The sequence below is a fragment of the Miniopterus schreibersii genome (genome assembly GCF_964146895.1).
Source record: "Miniopterus schreibersii genome assembly, chromosome: 8".
Lineage (NCBI taxonomy): Eukaryota > Metazoa > Chordata > Mammalia > Chiroptera > Miniopteridae > Miniopterus > Miniopterus schreibersii.
The window spans coordinates 30,654,038-30,672,982 of NC_138109.1; the positions used below are offsets into that span (position 1 = coordinate 30,654,038).

At 36.2% G+C, this 18,945-nt stretch overlaps 1 protein-coding gene across 1 annotated transcript in view; it reads right to left on the reverse strand.

Moving 5' to 3' along the window:
- The window catches only part of FAF1 (Fas associated factor 1), a 272,216-nt gene that overhangs the window by 103,350 nt on the left and 149,921 nt on the right, over positions 1-18,945 (reverse strand). The window contains exon 9 of the mRNA XM_081143762.1: positions 2,834-2,929. Coding sequence (XP_080999888.1) covers positions 2,834-2,929 — 96 coding nt within the window. The remainder of the gene's footprint in view (positions 1-2,833; positions 2,930-18,945) is intronic.

The window sequence follows — 18,945 nt, forward strand, 5'->3', positions numbered from 1 at the left end:
TGGATGACTATGACTCATTCTTTATAATTCAATTCGGATGTCAACTCCTCTAGTCTTCCTTTTTTTAAAAACACTCATTCACAAGTACTTCTTCTGTGGCTGGTATGTACCAGGCACTATGCTAGGTGTTAGGCCTACAGAGGGGGAAAAGGCAGACAAGGCTTTTGGTTGTAAATATTTTTGAAGGTTACATACCCCCAACCTTTGGGCCTCCCCTAATATCTTGTGCTTGCTCAATTTTCTCATTAATTATATAATATAAAATTATCAGTTCATAGTCATCTGACTCACACATAGTAAGTATTCAATAGATGTTTCTGTAACTGAAGTTATAAACTGATGGCTTTCACATTGACTACATTTAGAATTTGTTTTTGTTATTCTTGGGCTACTCCTCCACTTTCCACTGAGGACTGGACAATTCCCAAGGAGCCTGGGTCGGAGGGTCCCTACACTGTCCCACCCAAGGAGTTGGGAAAAAGAGAGATAGGTACCTAGCTAGGTACCCAGAGATACAGAAAGATCACTAAAAGGGGAATCAGGAGCAAGGGAAAGATGAGAAGGAGAGAGAAATGTTGAATTATCATAAATAAAATGTATTTGCAGGGCCAGAAGGAGAATGTAAGAAAGAAAACTTCTCCAGCTAGAGGACACGTAACTCTAATTCATAAAATTCAAAACCTGAATTTCACTATTGGTCTCAAATACTTCCTTCCTAACTCAAGAGTTATTAAGATAGCCAATAGCAAAATGTAATTGTCTTGAAATACATGAAGTCATTTAGAAGAAAGGTTAAAGCTACAAGAAAGAAGTAGAACCACAGGGTGGAAGCTACAAAGACATAGGTTCCAGTTTAATATAAGGAAATTTCAACAGACAGAGCTGCTCAACAATGGAACTGGTTGCCTCATAAAGATAGAACCCTGTCATTAGAGGTAAAACAAACTTATATTTTGAGGAGATATTTTCGGTGAGCTCTTTCAGCATACAGACTGTGGTCCTAATGTTTGGCACTTAGAAGACATTAAATAAATGTTTGAATGAGGGATGGATGGATGGAAGAGTAGAAATTAAATTAAAAATTCCTTCCAGTTTTACAACTCTATGACAATGTAAAAACTACGTGACAGCTTCTTTCCCATTTCTCACCAGCTCCCTGGAGGAGATGGTATTTACTGTTAGCCAGGGAAGGAAGAATAATGGATTCATCTCAGATAATCAGATTTTAAAATATTCCCAAGGTGTGGCTGCTTTAGTTTGGCAAAGCTCCTAAGCTCATTCTCCCTTCTCTAATTAACCTAAAGACTGTGCCAGTTGCACAAACAGTGCTCCTCACTGTATGACACTGACTTCTCACATATAATGGCGAGGTAAGAGAAGGAAATCAAATGAAGTGAAACAGGTATCTGTCACCTCTCAAATAATAAAACAATTAAGAATTTTGGGTGGAGCTAGTTGGCCACTTTTTAATATTAGTAGACTTATACATTAAAGAGTTGAAGCATAACCTACTTTAGCCATTTAAAATATACTCAGAAATATTAGAAATAAATACTAAAAAGAAATATTTCAGTAAATTATTTCTGGCAATTTCTGCCAAGTATGAAACTCAGTACCATTTTTTCTTTCATGAGAATTAGTGAGATGAAGTTCTGGAAAAAACTATATGGGTTCTTTAAAGGAAATTAACATTTTTAGAGGCCCAAGAAAACAGTACAGTATTTGTAGCAAGGGGGGGAAACCCTTCTTTCTTTGTGGATTTCTAAAAAAGGTTAAAAATCAGAGTAGCAAATGATCATTTTTATAGGATGATCACAGACTAGACCTTCACTTACGCAGTCCCATTTCTCTTTCACATATTTAACTGATACAAATACACATGCAGAGGATTGCTGGAGAGGTCCTGTGGCAGTTTCCATAAGGAGTGTCCAAAATATATAGTTAGTTTAAATAAGAGTTTGCAACCATATTTATATAGAATGTAAGTGGAAAACGGTTTTACTGAACAAGCCCAAGCTTTTAAATACTTGTATGAAAAACATTGGTATAAATAAACTTTTTCTGTGCTATTTAGTTATGGCCTCTGTAGCCTACATTTTTTAAGTCATGGTGATGGCTTTTACTAGCATATAATAGGAGCTCAATAAATACTCTTTAAACAGATGAACTATAATGTTCGGGCTCTTTCCCATTCCCTTATAACCAAAGTCATAGTTGGACAGAGTGCTATTTGTAGCCATGGAAAAGGTACTGCCTTTTAATATTGTTCCAGACCCACAAAGACACATGCTGGGACATCACATAAACAAACATGATCAATCTTATCTGGTCCTCTTTTTTGTTCCTATAGCGCCCTATGTACACTGGCTGCTATCACTGTATTTATTACAATATGCCATTATTAGTTTACTAATCTATCACCTTTGAGGCTGAGCACCTTGGTATAGGTAAACTGTTACTCATCTTTGCACAAGCCCGGCTCACAGATGGTGCAAAGAACCTTGAGAATCAATCCTAATAAATGTACTCAATCCTAACACACAGTCAGTAGCAAAGAAAATTCCTTTGTTAACCTGAAAGTTCTAAGTAAAAATCATTTCAATCAATCCACCCAAATTCTGTCTGCTGAAACATGAAACGTATAGAACAAGAAAGATCACATTAGCAATAACCTTGCATGGAAAGTTTCTGCCTTAAAGAATTTACTGAGACTTTATTCACGCTACATTAACTTTATCTATTCAGTGCTGGGGCAGATAAAAAAGAATAGGAAGTGGGCAGGTGGGTGGATGGCAGGCCTTCTGTTCACTGAAAAGCTGGCAAACAGGCTTACCTCCTCGGACTGCTCCCGGGTCTGTGCAGGTGAGGATCTTCTTCCCACTGTCAGTCGATGGCAGGGATAAGAGAGTCCTGATTCAGCAAGACACATCTGCAAAAAGCAGAGTCCATCATTCATAAACAAAATGAGGCCATGTTTTACGCAAGGTTTTTACTTTTGGAATATTTTTTATTATCTCTGAAGCTACGTTAGAAAGATCACTCTGGTAGCCCTGAGATTACATTATCAGGAAGGCTCTTAAAATTTGAAATTCTTTCCATATACGAATGCTACAATAGTCGAGGCTATTTATTACTCATTAGACAACAGACTTGGGCTCCAGAAAACTGAAGCAAGCCTAAAATAGAACTATCATATACATCTCCCTACCCCTAGCAGATCTGTTACCTTTCTGATTAGCATAATAATACCTCAATTTCCTAATTCCCAGGGCAATACTCTACAAATCTTTTTTGGAGGGCACTGAAGGATTTTTATAAGGTGTCCACACAGGGTAACTATGTCATTTACGCTTTAATTAATTTTGACCCACAATTTTAGATTATTGTAGCTTATGAATCTATAATGTATGCAAAGCAGTTAGCACAGTACCTAGCACACACTCAGTTTACTGTTTTTGTTACCATTGTGATCTAAAACACTACCCAAAGAATCCTCCTAGTTTAGCCCAAACAGAGCAATATACATTTACTTCTTTAAAGTTTATAGTGGGTTATATATTAAATAACTCTTCTGAGGTTTAAATTAAGTTTGGGCAAATATGAGGAATTGTGAGTGCATGTTATTTTTGTCTACATAAAAATATTAAAACAATATTAAATATTGTTCATAAAAAGAAGCATGTGTATTTAATATAACAATTATATAAAGTGAAGTTTCTTTTATTATTATTAGAAATAAAATAGAATATCCAAAAGTACACTGAAAACATCCATTGGTAACTTTTGGGGAGGTGTGAATTAAACTGATACTTGAGGAAACCCAAATATCTGTAAATTCATAGGGAACAGCTAAAGAAACAATAGTAGGTTGATCATAACATTTCAAACATGTATTATAATCAGGCTAATTATCTGAAGAATATTAAAGTGAAAAAAGCAAATGTCAAATAAATATCCTATTATTTTCTATCATGTGCTGTCATATAGATTACACTGATAAAAAGCATATGCTTGAGTATTGTTATTATTATTTTTTAATATATCTTTATTGATTTCAGAGAGAGGAAGGGAGAGGGAGAGATTGAAACATCAATGATGAGAGAGTCATCATTGACTGGCTGCCTCCTGCACACCCCCAACTGGGGATCAAGCTGGCAACCCGGGCATGTGCCCTGACTGGGAATCGAACCCCGATCACCTGGATCCTAGGTCGATGCTCAACCGCTGAGCCACGCCCGGCCGGGGGAGTATTGTTATTTTTTCACTTAGTCTGGTTAGAGGTTTTGTTTGTTTTGCATTTAGATGTTTTGGTATTGTACTTAAAAAATGCTAGAACTGATTAGTTTTTTAAAAAAGCAAATGTGCATTGATTCTGTCATTTCTATTCAATCATATTCATCAACATAATTGTCATAATTAGCTCAATTTATTTCATTTCAGTACAAATAAAAGCAAAGCTAAGTTGGGTAAGAAGCTATAGTCTAAATTTCAAGCCACATTACCTTCACAATATTTTGCATTTGAAAAAAGTTCTCTACCCCCATGTGAAATCCTCTGGTAATCAAATAATAATGATGGTAAACATCACTGTCAATCAGTGTAGCGTAATGGAAAGAAACCTCGACCAGGTACCAGGAAAATCTCAATTCAAGTACTGCCTAGTCTCCTGATCTTGGGAAAGTCATTTCACTATTCTAAGCCAGAGTTTTCTCATTTATTAATTGAGATGAGTAATCTCTGCCCTTGCTCTCAGTGGAATTTTGAAAGGGTTAAATGTAATAAAGTAAGTAAAAACTGGCTTTGAAACTATATTGACATAGGCAGAAGAGCTGTTATCATTCCAATGATCATTATTTTTAGGACCTGGAAAAGAGAAATGGTGATTAAATTCCCACTGTGACTACCTTTGCGTACAGCTTAGTCACAGAAGGAGGTGGAGGAAAAGTGCTCACTGAAAGTACATGGTTCTATAAATGGCTGGCTCCTCAATGGGCTTGTTTCTACAGTTATGAGCATTAACCATCTCCATGGCTATTAATCATTCCTGAGATAAGAGGAGAGCGGCCAACACTTTTCCTTGGTCTACAACTGACCAAGTGAGCCTCTGTATCACTATTTCAGATCTTAGTAATCACAATGCAGGATACTTGCCCTGCATATAACACACTTAGTAACACAATCCAACAATTCTCAAACCACAACTTTACTATTTAAAACTTTAAAAAAAGCAGTTTGTAAAATACAACTCCCCTGTTTTAAAAAGAACACTAATATAAGAACTTTAAAAAAAAAACATATTTCAAGCTTGTCATGCTGATAAGGGAACAGCATAATTAATTCCATCCAGGTTTGGGAATGTTACTAGACACCAGCATTAAACACAATTATTGCAGTACAAAGAACATAGACAGACAGACACACCTACACTACACACATGCCCCAAGTGTTGCTTTATTGAGGCAAAATTGATCTACAATAAACTACACATATTTTGAAGTTTATAATTTTATAAGTTTTGAACTAATTATACAAATACTCATGAAATTACTCAATAATTTTAAAAATATTTTAGTAATTGCTATTATTGAGAATTTGATACATATTGGTACTATGGAAAGTGCTTTGTACTCATTACAGCACTTAATACAGTAACTGTCAGATAGGTATTATTAATCCCCATTTTAAAGACGAGGATACTAAACCTTACACAGATTAAGAAGCTGGCCTGAAGTCACACAGGTACTGAGTAGTTGGCCAAAATTCAAACTCAGGCAGTTTTAGCTCACAGCCATTTAAAAAGCATTCAATTGGGACATCTGTAATACTTTCAACAATAAAGATATTTTTTTAAAAAAGCATTCAATCAAACAGCCCTACTAAGGCCCTACTATATGTTGTCTTATGGTCTGAAAAACAATAATTACTTTCTTTGGATTAATTAAAATAGCAACTCCATTTCTCAGGAACTACATATTAAGTGCTTAACATATGTCTACCGCATGTGACAATGCTGCCAAATAAAGATAATCACAGTTGCATCGATCACAAAACAGCCTTAGAAAGGTAGAACTACATGTCTAAGATCAATCAATTACTAAGTAGCAAACCATATTTGACTCCAAAGGCCATGGAGTTCTCAACTATATCACATGTCTGACTGACAAGTCTTTTATGAGTAAGGAACCCTTAAGATCACTGCTAGATCACCTCTTTAAAATTTTCAGATGCTCACAGCTTAGCTAGACAGATTATTGAGGTTGCTTTAAGACAAACCAAATCATGAGGCTGAAGTTTCATTTACTGCCAACCAGAGTGCAAATCAAAAAAACTTATTTATTCACAATCCAAGTTTTTTTTTTTAGTTTTTTTTTTTTTAATCACTATGTGCTAGAAAAATCACAGAGCTTTAATTTGTGGCAGGCTGAAGCAAGCTTATTAAGAATGTTAGTTACCAAGTGCACATCCACTTGTCTGGACTAGCCCACTGCCACATTCTTGTAGCAGGGTTAAAGAGCAGTTTAGTCACCTCATAAAAAAATGCACACTGTTAAAAAGGAAGTGACTAATAATAATCTGGAACCAGTGAAATATTACAAGAGATGTGCAGGTCAAGATCAATTATGTACAAAGCTCCTGTGTAAATAGCTCAAAAACTGTGTCCTCTGCCTGGCCTTGCTGTGTTACAGTCCTCAATGGATTTGGCAAGTTGGTAAGGCTTAATGAAATAAACATCAACAGTAACAACAGTAACAAATTCTGAGGCCTTCTATGTACATAAATATGAATGCTATCATACAAGCAAGCAGAGTTTGAAGAAACAAGATGGCTGTAGATGGTTTCAGTTTAGACTCATACGATATTAGAGTGGGAAAGGTCCCTAGAATTCACCGACTGCTGCTCTCCCAAGCAGGAGAACCCCTCATCGTGAAGCCGTAGCGGAGTTACGCACTGCTGCCTTACCTCCTCCGTCAAGCATGCCCTGCTCCCTTCCAAGCTGGTAAATGAGAATCCTCAGAGAGAAGTTTATCAGCAGGCTACTCCTAAACTTCTTCTATCAGTAGCCCCACCATCCTCAACAGATTCCAAATAAAAAGCAGTTTCTCCTCACAAGAAGACCCAGAACCTGAGATGTACAGAGGTAAAGTTGTTTGCCCCAAGTCACACATCTGCTTAATGACAGCACAAGCATGTTCTCGTAACTTCTAACCTAGGTCTTTCTACTAAATAACCTTAACTGTGTTCTTCAAAGGTGTTCTAGTTTGTTGCAAAATACTAATTACTCTTTTGGTTTAATAATCTCAAATTTCTAAAATAAAATTTTAGAAAAAATAATTTAAAATGCTCCTGACTTGTTTTTGTTGTTGTTTCTTTTAATCTTCAAATCTTGAAAACAAGAATCACCTGATGCTACTTTTCCACATTAGAATTGCCCACCTTCATGCTTTCTTGCAGTGGTCCAACATTATCTTGAGGTCCTTCTATCAGAAGAGATTGCTCAACACAAAGGTGTGTTTTTTTTAATCTTCCATTGCATCCCAGCCTCTAAACCGGATTACACCATCAGGAGATAGAGTTGCCCATTGTAACATAATTACAATTTCTAAACAGATATGCTTTCATAAACTGAATATACAGAAGATAACATTCTTGGATTTTATTATTCTAGTATGTACACTAGAAGAGCTTCTGAAGTACTTCAGAATACTAGAGTACTTATGAAGAGCATTAAGTTATATAAGAAACAGCCGTATTAGACCAGCTCACACTGCCTAGTGGCACAGTCTCACACTCATTCAGCAAGAATGTGCAGGTTTATCTATATAGATACTAGCTCAGAGAGGCACACAAGCTGTTATTTGCAAGGCAACTTTAATTCAAAGAAGCTATTTTCAGTTGAATCAAGAGTTCTGTTTTAAAGTCAACTATTTTACACAGAGGCCAATAATCTATGCTGTGAATTAAAATCGCACTAGTTTCTCAGTTCCTGTCTCTACTTCTGTGTCACTTAATTGCTTATGAGCACCCTCTGGTGGAGGGCAGAAGAGGGAAAAGAACATTAAATATATTGCATCTAACTCACAAGGCTGATGAGGGGGGAAAAGTAAGTTGAAACATGTAGATTTCTCTTGACCTTGCTTTTCTTCCCCATAAGTACTTCATACCTTAGAGCTAGTTGCTGAATAAATAATATTAATCATAGTTACTGAGAGTCTATAATCATTCAATAAACATTTATTAAGTTCCTGTTATATGTCGGGCACTTGGATGCAGATAACCTGGCCTTGGATCTTGGCTTTGATATTTAATGTCATTTCCCAGGGAAGTGGCTTGACCTCATAAGACCCCAGTTTCCTCATTAAGAAATGGGAATTATATTCTTGTAGACATCATTAAAAAGATGATAAGTGAAAAAGTGCCTAGCACTTAATTAATCTTGAAACTTTTTAAAAAACAATCACCACACAACACTTCATTTTTGGCTCTTTGCCAGAAAGATAGATTTTGATATAGGTGTTTTCAGAAGCAATCCCCAATTATCTCTGTCTTTAAGAATTTAAGCCTAGATGACAGGATCACTACCAGTTAAGTGTTTATTGATATAAGTGTTTTACATCTTACGTCAACTACATTTAACAAAATTAGAATGTGTTCTGAAACATACACAGAACAACCAAATATATTACTTCATCTTTTCCACACCAAAGATATCCAGATGTTGACCAATATGTAGTAAAATATTTTCTTCCTAGGTGAACCAGGTAAACTTATTGAGGGGCTTCTTATCTCGTCTCAAGAGCTTCTATGAAATTCTTCTAAGTGCCACCCAGTGGAGAGTATGTTTAGATATATTTTGGCTCTGAGTGTTTTTAAGAGCCCATCTCTGACATTCACCACCTGCTTATGACTGAAATTTTTAAAAGGATATGTTACAAGTGATGTCCAAAAGTGAAACTTGCTACAGGTTTCCTATTTAATTCCTGTCAGATGAACTTAAGCAAGATTGAGAGATAGGAAAACAGGTTATTGGGGGCAGAGGAAAGGAGTGTTCCTATCTGCTTTGGTGAGTTTGGGAGACCAGCTAAGCCAGTGAGAATTTTCAGCTTAAATACATTTATCCATCCTGGAAGCTTATTTTCTTCTGTCACCACTATAAAAGCAAAACGACTACTGTTCTTTTACGTCTTAAGGCTGCATGGTGCCATTTTATGACTTTCTCCCATCAATGCTGCCTCTGATAGGATTCCAGGTGTGTAAAAATATTGGTGGGCTAATACAAAAACACTACTTAAAAAAAAAAAAAAAAAAAAAGGACCTGGGTTAAAATCCTAACTCTGCCTCTTATTCATTGTGAGATCTTGATCAACTCTCTCCTTTCCATCTTATCACCTGTAAAATTTTAAAAAAGAAAAAAAAAGAAAGAAAAAAGGACGAGATGATTTCCAAGTTCTTTTCTCTCACTCTGAACAAAATTTTCAAGACCATAACCTGGCCCGCCTTCCCAGCTATTACAGCTCTTAACCCCCACTACTTTTTCATACTGTGTTCAGGTTGGTTTGTTCATCGATCCCAAAATATGGCTCGCACTTGTCTACTCCTAGGCTTCTGCTCACGTCATGACTCTTGCCTGGTTTCCTCCCATTCCTCTCCACCTGTCCACTTCATAGGTATGCTCAGCTCCTAAGAGAAAAGTAAGTGATAGCACTTCTTCAAAACTCAGCTCAGTTTCTTCCTGAAAGCCTTCTATACCCTCACCAACCTCAACATTTTTTCTGTTCTCTAAAATACCTGTCTTGGCAGTCACTCATACTTAGTGACACTTGTACAAATCTTCCAGAAATAAACGCCTTTTAGTCAGCTAGTTCCCAAGGGAAGGACCAGAATTCCAGGTGGGAGCTGAGTAGAAGCAGGGAGTGGGGATTTTAAAGACAGAGCTCTTACGTAGGTAGATTAGGGTCTGGGTTAAAGGGAATAAAGCCTGGTCTAGGAACTGGACCCAACTGAGGGGAAAGCCAAACATCTAGGCATCAAACTCTGTCATCCTACATTTGTGGAAGTCTACCCAGGTCATAGTCCTGTTTCACATTTCTGTCTCTTAGGAAGAGGTAGTCCCAAGAAAGGCAGTGACACTGCTTCAATGGGTACAGTGGATCAGGGGACCTGCTGTTTTGGAAGGTGAGGGAGAGAAGTGTCCCACTGAACAAGGAAGGAATCTCACCCCCAAAATGCAACTCCATGTCTCTCAAATCACTTGCACCTGTAACAAAGAAGTTCCTGGATAACCATCTGTCTCTGTAAGGCAATTTCTTTGGTAATCAGGTGGCCCTATACCTCTGTGGAGAAGTATAAAAGCAGAGTGACTATTAACTTGGGCCCCAAAGCCAAAATGCCAGTGTTTGAAATCCTGGCTCTGTCCGCTAATAGCTATATGACTTTGGAAAAGTTTTCTATCTTCTCAGTGCCTCAATCCCCTCTTCTGTAAAGTTTCTAAGTCGTAAGACCGTTGTGAGGATTAAGGAGTTCATTCATATATATGTATATATATGTATAAATTTTATATATAGCAAAATTTTTACCATCAATCATATATAATTGATGGTAGAAATTTAGCTATATAATTGGGGAACAGACTAAATTAGTACTAAATTTGTTTTAAGTAGAGTGCAAAATACTATTATTCATTCATTTAACTAATAGTTACTGAGCATCCATTATGTGCCAAGCACTCAGCTGAGTGCTCAGGGATACAGCCAATGGTGAATAGTTTCTGCTTTGATGAAGTTAATAGTTCTCTAAGCTACAGGTTTGTGAATACAGAGTGGACCACGTTAGCTCTATTTTATTCTGTTATATTTAATACTTGTTATACCCTTAGTAAGAATGCACCTGGTATAGTTTGCCACAGTCCCATTCCACAGAAAAGTGAGGTTCTTTTCACACAGCTAATAAATATAGCAGAATCAGGACTAACATATATCGACTCTTTGTGTTTTTTTAAATGACATCACCTCCACTTTAAATGTGAACCAACCTGGCTAGCTTGTTAAGCCTCTGATTTATTAGGTGCAGAAACATGGTAAAGTTAAATTATGAAAAAAAAATTAATCTCTAGATGTCATTAGATTACCTGAAATCATAACTCTATTTTAAGGTATAGAAAGGTGATGAAAGAAATAAAGAGTCATTTATGTTGCAAAATCTCATCTGTGTGTTTTTTTGCCCAGTTAGCTTCTATAGCCTGAAAATTTGTTACGAAAAATCACACTTTTAAGTTTTCTATATTTCCATTAGGGTCAGGCAAACATAGTCATTATGTCATTTGAATTATTTTAGAAGTGTATTAAAGTATACTTTAAAAATACTGCTTTCCAAGAAAACAACGATGGTGGTTGGAGAACAAATTGAAAAAGATTTAATAAATCTTCCCTGGGTCCTTCCTACTCCACTCAAGAAGTACAGTGTGTTATACCTCTCCAAGAAGTACAGCAGCAGTGGTGATATGATTACTTGCAGTTCATTCATCTCAATAACACAAACTATCCTGTTCCATTCGGGCCAGGCCAATACATTGAATACCTCTCAAAGTAACTGCAAACCAAACTCTGAAGCATTTTTCTAACTCTGAAAGCATCCTTTCCCAGAAGATAATATAATGTCCTATACACTACTTGAGATTTCACACCATAAAGGCTTACCCAAACCAGAAGCATGGGGAAAAAGTTTTGTTACCAAAACTACTTAAACAAGCACCTAAAAGAAGCCATGTGTTAAAATAAAGAATGCATGTCTTCCAACAATTCATATTTAATGATAACTGCTATTGTTTAATTAGGCTCTTTGAAAATATTTCTTGAAAGGTATTCAGCAGTTTATGTTAAATGGGTGAAAAATCTATCCTGGGTGCAGTGTGTTCAGGTTATAAAAGCACTAGTGCTTATTTTATCTCCCCACAAAGTGTTGCTGAGATAATTGCTGCTGACAGCTTTATTCAAGGTTCATTTCACTTTTTCTGCTATTTTTCTCTGGTTAGAAGTTCAACAGAGCCCATGGGAAGCCACACCCCTCACACCTGTTAGGCTTCTTCATGTTACGCAGGGCCAGTATGGACATGTCACTTCAAATTAGCATTGGACCAGGGCGCTAACTGTGACAATTACTTATCACAGGTTTAACTACAAAAAAAAAAAAAAAAAGTTTCTAATTCAACCACAAAAACAGTGTCACAGAATGTAATTTAAACCTATAAAAGCAGGTTGCATAAAAAATATTCAGAGAGGCACAGAAAAGGTTCCCAGGGTTGAGCTTTGTCATATCTGAATTATGCAGGAATGCTCTGCAACTGAACATTCCTTTTAAAACAAAATCAAATCAAAAGGTAAACAGGAAGGGCCAGTAATTTATTACACTTTACCAGGAGGCAATGTAATGAATGGGCCTAAGTTTTCTTCATGGTTCTCTCCAAAGCTTGAATATTTGATTCATTTTAATTATTTTGTGTCAGGAAATTAATTCAATAACGAAATTTCCAGTAAAGCAAAGCAGTTATAAAGGCAGCTTTATAACTAGGTAGGAAGGAAGCATTTTCTCCTAATACTTGTTTTTATTCCACTTGCAAGCCAGAAAATTATCGTTAGAGAAAGCAGACATTAACACAAAAAGAAAAAGGAAAAACCTCACACTCTTAAATGTGTTTCAGGCTGCTTATTATAAGCCTCTCTGTTTCAAGTGCAAAATAATCTCAGAATTATGCCACCTCTGAAAGACCTGGGATGGTTGGGGGTGGTTCATACGGACTGCTGTGAGGCTAATTGTGGATCTTGAGTTAATTACTCTCTCCAGATAGGGAACTTAAAAAATAAAATGGTCTTTTATACCATTTTTACTTCAATTTGGACTCAAGGAAACACCAAATGATGATGGCTAAGCTCTGGAAACTTCTCTATTTGCTGCTGTTATTTAGATGGTGATCTAGAAAGCCTGGGAAATAAATATGTCCACTTCATAATCAGTGTTAATGTACAGTAACAAAACAACAGTGAATGGATGTGTATTTGCCACAGCATGCACAATCTGATTCACAAATGCCAATGCCCATTACCTGGTCAGACTTAAAAGGAATTCAATGTTGTTTTCACACCACACACACACAGCAACCAAATTTGATGATGCGAGCCAGAGATTACAGAGACTAACTCTGACACAGAATCTAATTTTAAACACTTACGAAAAGCAAAGGACAAAATAATTATGCTGAGCAGGAATTCAACAGAAGAAATTAATTGCCTGCTTGCAGGAAATCATATTCACTGGTGAATCCATGGTAATTCTGGCATGGCAACAATTGCAGTACCTTAACAATTCCACAAATTTTAAAACCATCATATACATGAATAGAAGTGTAGAATTTTTCTTAAACCAGAACACAAACGGGGTATTTTATGCAAAAAAAACAAACAAAAACAAAACCCCAAAAAAACAAAAACAAAAACAAAATACTCCTCAAGATATTTTTCTTCATTTTTCTAACATTTAGAACGTCATTACTAACAAAAGCATATAATGTCAACACAGGAAATACTGATTATACAAATCCAGGATCTTATTAAAACAAGTCCTTTACCTTATTCTATAATTAAAACATACAGAGAATCAAGACAAAATCTGAGGTTAGAAAAGTGCTTTTACCTCAAGCTGGCTCCTCAATTTAAGTTTGATTAAGAGATTCTGCTAGCGGAAAAACATCATTATTTTAGAGAGCTACTGTATTAAGCAGTGGCGACTTCAGCTCATCATAACCACAGAACCTTCAAATATACAAGGACCCATCTGAAGCCTGCTTTGTATGCATAAAGAGTACCAACCAGCCATTTGACACATGTCTAGTCAATAGTGAGATGCCATTTACCCCACAACACTGTGGAACTCTTTGGACAGCAAACACAGGCGCTCTGGATATTTTTCCAGCAGCATCTAATTCCTTGGCAAAACTCAGGCAGTTATGGTAACAGCTTTGGTCTCAGCACATGTACATAGTACTGCTGGGCATTTTGTCATGGCTTTTTGCTCCTGGGGAAAACAGAGTCTGAATTAACTACACCAAGTTAGGCACAGCAGCTTAAATGGGTGTAATCTAGAAATGAGAAAAAAGAAATTCATCTTGCTAGTTAATCTATGCCTGGCCCATCCCAGCCAAGTGCTTTTTCTCCTTCTGCTCAGCTCCCATATCCTTATTGTGAACCTCTAGAATTCTTGGTATGTGGTTCTTTTAACTGTGTCTATAATTAGGTATTGGACCTTAAGGTCCTTGAGGACATAGCCTGGATCTTATATTCTCATTTCTTAGCCCCTCATAGGACTTAGTAGGTTGCTTTGATAGTCCGGCCACATAATAAATGTCTATTTCTTGAAATTAAATTGGTACTTTCCCTACTTTCCTTGCCAAGATAAAATATAAAAGATACTTTCAATTTTCTAGAGAAATAAAAATCTACCTGGAAACCACTCCAAAGCGAAATAAGAAGTACTAACAACGATCATTAGAGTGCTGTCTGACCTCCAGTTTGAGTGAAAAGTATAAGGTTCAAAAGGATTCTGCCATAAAGACAGGTTAAATTTAATTTGGTAGTCACTGATGACTTAAAACCACCAGTCAAAATAAGCAAAATACACACCACTCAAATTCAACATCAACATAATTTGAACTTATATATTTTCACTTTTTTATAATGGAGCACTAGTTTCATTTCATATTTAATGTCTGTGTATAGTTATCTGTGTATTCTAATATATTTCATCTCTGTGGTCTTCATGGGAATTAGAGAAATTTAAATGTCACTTCAACTTTACTTTGTAAGATATGATTCAAAATTACAGGGATGCATAATGTAGCTAATAAAAATGTTTACAGAGTGTTACAGAAATGATCCAGTAAGGTATACTATAAATAAAAATACTCTAACACATTTTAAATAGTGACTCACATAAGAGTAATTACATACCAGCATTATTTTACTATTATATTTTTTAGGATTCACACTCAGGTAAATATAAGAACTAGTAAGTAATCCTCTCTATAATATATGTGTATGTTTATACTTACTGGTTCACTGGTTCTTCTAGGTACATGTACACACCCACAATAATAATTTTTGTATTAAAAAAATAGGAAAATTCTCAAATCTAATAATCTTTTAAAAAATTCTGACACAAGATAAAATAATGCTCCACTCCTGAGTCAAGCATGTCTTCTGTGGGCAGATTCATACCTCTAGCACTTATCAATGCTAAAAAAATTAGTTTAAGATAAAAGCTGTGCTAAAATGTTAACTCCCCAAAACAGGCAGTAATTATTGTTGTGTGCTAATTACAAATGTTATTTTTCAAAAACTGAATCAACCTGTAACTTTGAGCTAAAAAAAATTGTTGAAAAGTACTATAGTTAAAAAAAAAAAAGACACTTTAATGTGAATATAACAAAACTAAAAATTGAAAAAAATTTTCAGAGGCTAGGAATAAATTATTTTATACAACATTATTTTGATCAACATATAATAATAATGTTAAAAATATCCCTTCAAAAACAAACATAAAAATCTCTGGAGATCTGTCAGCAAAATGAATGCAAGAAATAATTTGAGAATTAAGGAAAGCTTTATTTTTTCAAAGACACTAGTAAGGTTATCATTCAGGAATTGTATATTATTTGAAATTACTTATTTTTAGTTGATCCATTTCATTTGCTAAAGACTTATGTATTAGAATTGTATAGAATTAGAGAATTTTAAAGTTAGAAGAAACCTTGAAGGTGAGGGGTAGGAAAGATAGTAAAATAAAAGGCAGAAGACTCCAATATTTATTGAGAACCTACTATGCACCAGACACTTTAAATTCACCTCCTACCTCTTATTAATACAAGGGCTCTATAAGGTAGGTATTATTACCCTTGTTTCAGGAAAGTCCTGAGAAACTATTTGCTCCTGGTAGGGTTGAAACTTAATTCTAACTCAAGTTGTTCTGATTCCAGAATCTGTATCTGTTCACCCACATGAAAGAAACGAACTTTTACTTAGACAGACAATCCATATTCATTAACCCATTTAATCCTAAAGTTGCTAACATTCCCATGTGACAGATGAGGAAACATGGGCTTAGTAAAATTAGTAAATCTGCCTGAAGCTACTTTAAGGTCTTCTATTACATGGTCACATGCCTATCTTCTAATATAATTCGTTGTGAAGGAAACCAAACTCCAGAGGACTTATGTGACTTACCCAAGGTCAAAAAGATGACAAGTTGCAAAGGGAAGACTATGAGCTAGGCCTATAGGCTTCAATGTACCACACTCTTTTTCCACATTTTGTCATTCAAGATACTCACATATTTCACCACTTAATACAAGAGCCTCCAAACGATGTCATATAAACTCTTCCCCCACTAAAATGACATTCAAGCCTATTTGACAGGACCAACTTAACATTACCCAATCTTGACCTCCTCCAATTTCCTAACACTAAAACCTTTCCTCAGTTATGGCCTGGGAGAAAAAATGCCACACTGGAGCCAGTCTTGAGGGAAGTCTGCTGGGAAAAGAGGGTGATGAGAGCCTTCTCTTGGTTTGCCAGTTGAGGAGGCATTGACCAAAGTTGGTTTCTTCGGGCTTAAGAACCAGTAGGCTGCCATTTTAGACACAGATAGGCAGCTAAGGGGCAAGTGTCAGTGAGTGATGCTCTATTAGAGTGGGACGTCCTTGGGGATACTGTGAGGAAAAGAAAATCTGGCTCCCCTGGGGAACCTTTGACAGTATAGCTATGTATATCTGGGTACAGTGGTGGTCACAATTGGGCATAACTGGGAGGCAGCCTGGAGCTTCCTCTAGACTCCATCCTGTTCCCCAGTCCTCTTCTAGGACCTGGTTCTTTCCCTCACCTTAGACTTGGTAACTCCATACTGTACCCTAGTCTCCATACCCTAGGCTCATTAATATCATCTTCTCCTACACCATGACCCTGCTGCTCTCACCATCTCCTAACTATACTGAACCTTATCTGTATTGAGTTTCATCTCCTCAGAGGCTCAAGTGTCAACTAGCTCAACAGATGCATCAAATTTGAAACAACCCATACCAAGTAAAGAGCACTTGCAGACTGCTAGTTTATATTCATTCATTTATGTTTACTGATTTTACAGGGAGAGGAAGGGAGAGGGGGGTGGGCGAAGAGGAAGAGAGAGAGAGAGAGACATATCGATTGGTTGCCTCCTGCACTCGCCCTGATCGGGTCCAGAGATCAAACCTGGAACTCAGGAATGTGCTCTTGACCAGGGATTGAATCCACAACCCTTTGGTGCACGGGCGGGTGCTCTAACCGCTGAGTCACACTGGCCAGGGTGATATGGTCTTAAGACCTTCTCAGTGGATGACTAAATTTTGAGAAAGAATCCTAAGTGGATAACCGCAGCACAGAAAAACACTTCATACAATAATACAACTCTTAGAGATTTCTCTCTTGTTTTTTTCTCTTATTTAGTATATCAAAGCTGATGATTAATTATTAAGTTAACCACAAGAAGTAAAAAGAGGCAATGAATACCATGGGGTAACACAGTGTTAATAAGGGTCTATTAAATATCATTTGAAAATGTCATACTTGTTTGTTACTAGTCTGAAGGTTACCCGTTTTTGTCTGAATTACAAATATTTGAATTTAATGAGAGTTGAGTTTACATCTGCTCTAATTGAGACTAAAAGGTTAGAAACAAGTAACACGAATCAGATCTCCAGCTTTTCAACTGCACACCTAATCCAAGATAACCAATTCAATTTTTTAGGCCAGATTTCTCTTCTGAGCCTTCATTCATGTGCTAACCATATGTTTGTTCATCTAGCACGGTTCACCAGCAATTTAGAAATTTTCCATCTCTTCAGATTCTCAAGTTACTTCTCTATTCAGCTCATTCTACCTGCTTCCTGTTTAACTGTGAATTACATTTAAATTTTAGGGGTAAGATATTTAAGTGCTTCATACTTCCCTTCAGATTTACATGGTTTAATTTGAGTTAGTGTTCCTGCTTCTTCTTGGTGTGGTTTTTATGTGGGTTTTTTTTTGCCTCTTTTCAATAACCATCAACTACACACACAGTGGTTTCCAGCTCTCAAGGTTTCCCACACTTACCCATTGTTACTGGAGTTCTTCTTCCAGAATTAAGACTATTAACTGTCCCAGCTTTAAGAGTCTAGGGGAAAAACATGGCTTCTTAGGGCATCAATGGTTTTTCCAAATAAAATTATATTTTCTCCAATTATTGCTTGAACTGACTTTGTCCCCAACCCCAACCATGCTCTACCACCACAAGTGTTTCTTTTGAATTTGAAGCACTTTATATAAGCTGCTACTTATAAAACATTCATTTTTAATTATTCCACTGCTGAAAATACTGAAGAAAAAAAAAAATCTGTGAAATAACCCTGACTAAGAAAGTGTCCAAATAAAGCTATCTGCCTCAAAACAATGAAATGTTGAAGCAATAGTTTCAAATAAGAAAATGATACACAGAAACAAAAGATAACTTCTAAACTTTAAGATGAAATAGCTAGCATGGTTCACAAGCAATTCAGTAGTCAAGTGCACTTATTAAGCAATTGCCTAAGTATATCATCACTAACAGCTTAAAATGCCCAATTAATTTGTTACATATGGTTGGAGAACATCTATTGGTTCTTTAAAGTTTTATTTGTAGTATCGGTCCTGTATTTCCTAACCTGTCATAATTAATTCAGTCCCCTTGCACTCTGAAATCTCCACAATAATAAGAACTTTATCAGGCTGGTGTTGGTATGAAGTGGCATAGCAAACTGAAATCCCACCGGGAGCAGTCCACAGACTTCTCTTCTAAGCAGCAAAAAGCTGTTATCATTTTCTGAATTACAGGAACTATAAAAGGACACTCTAC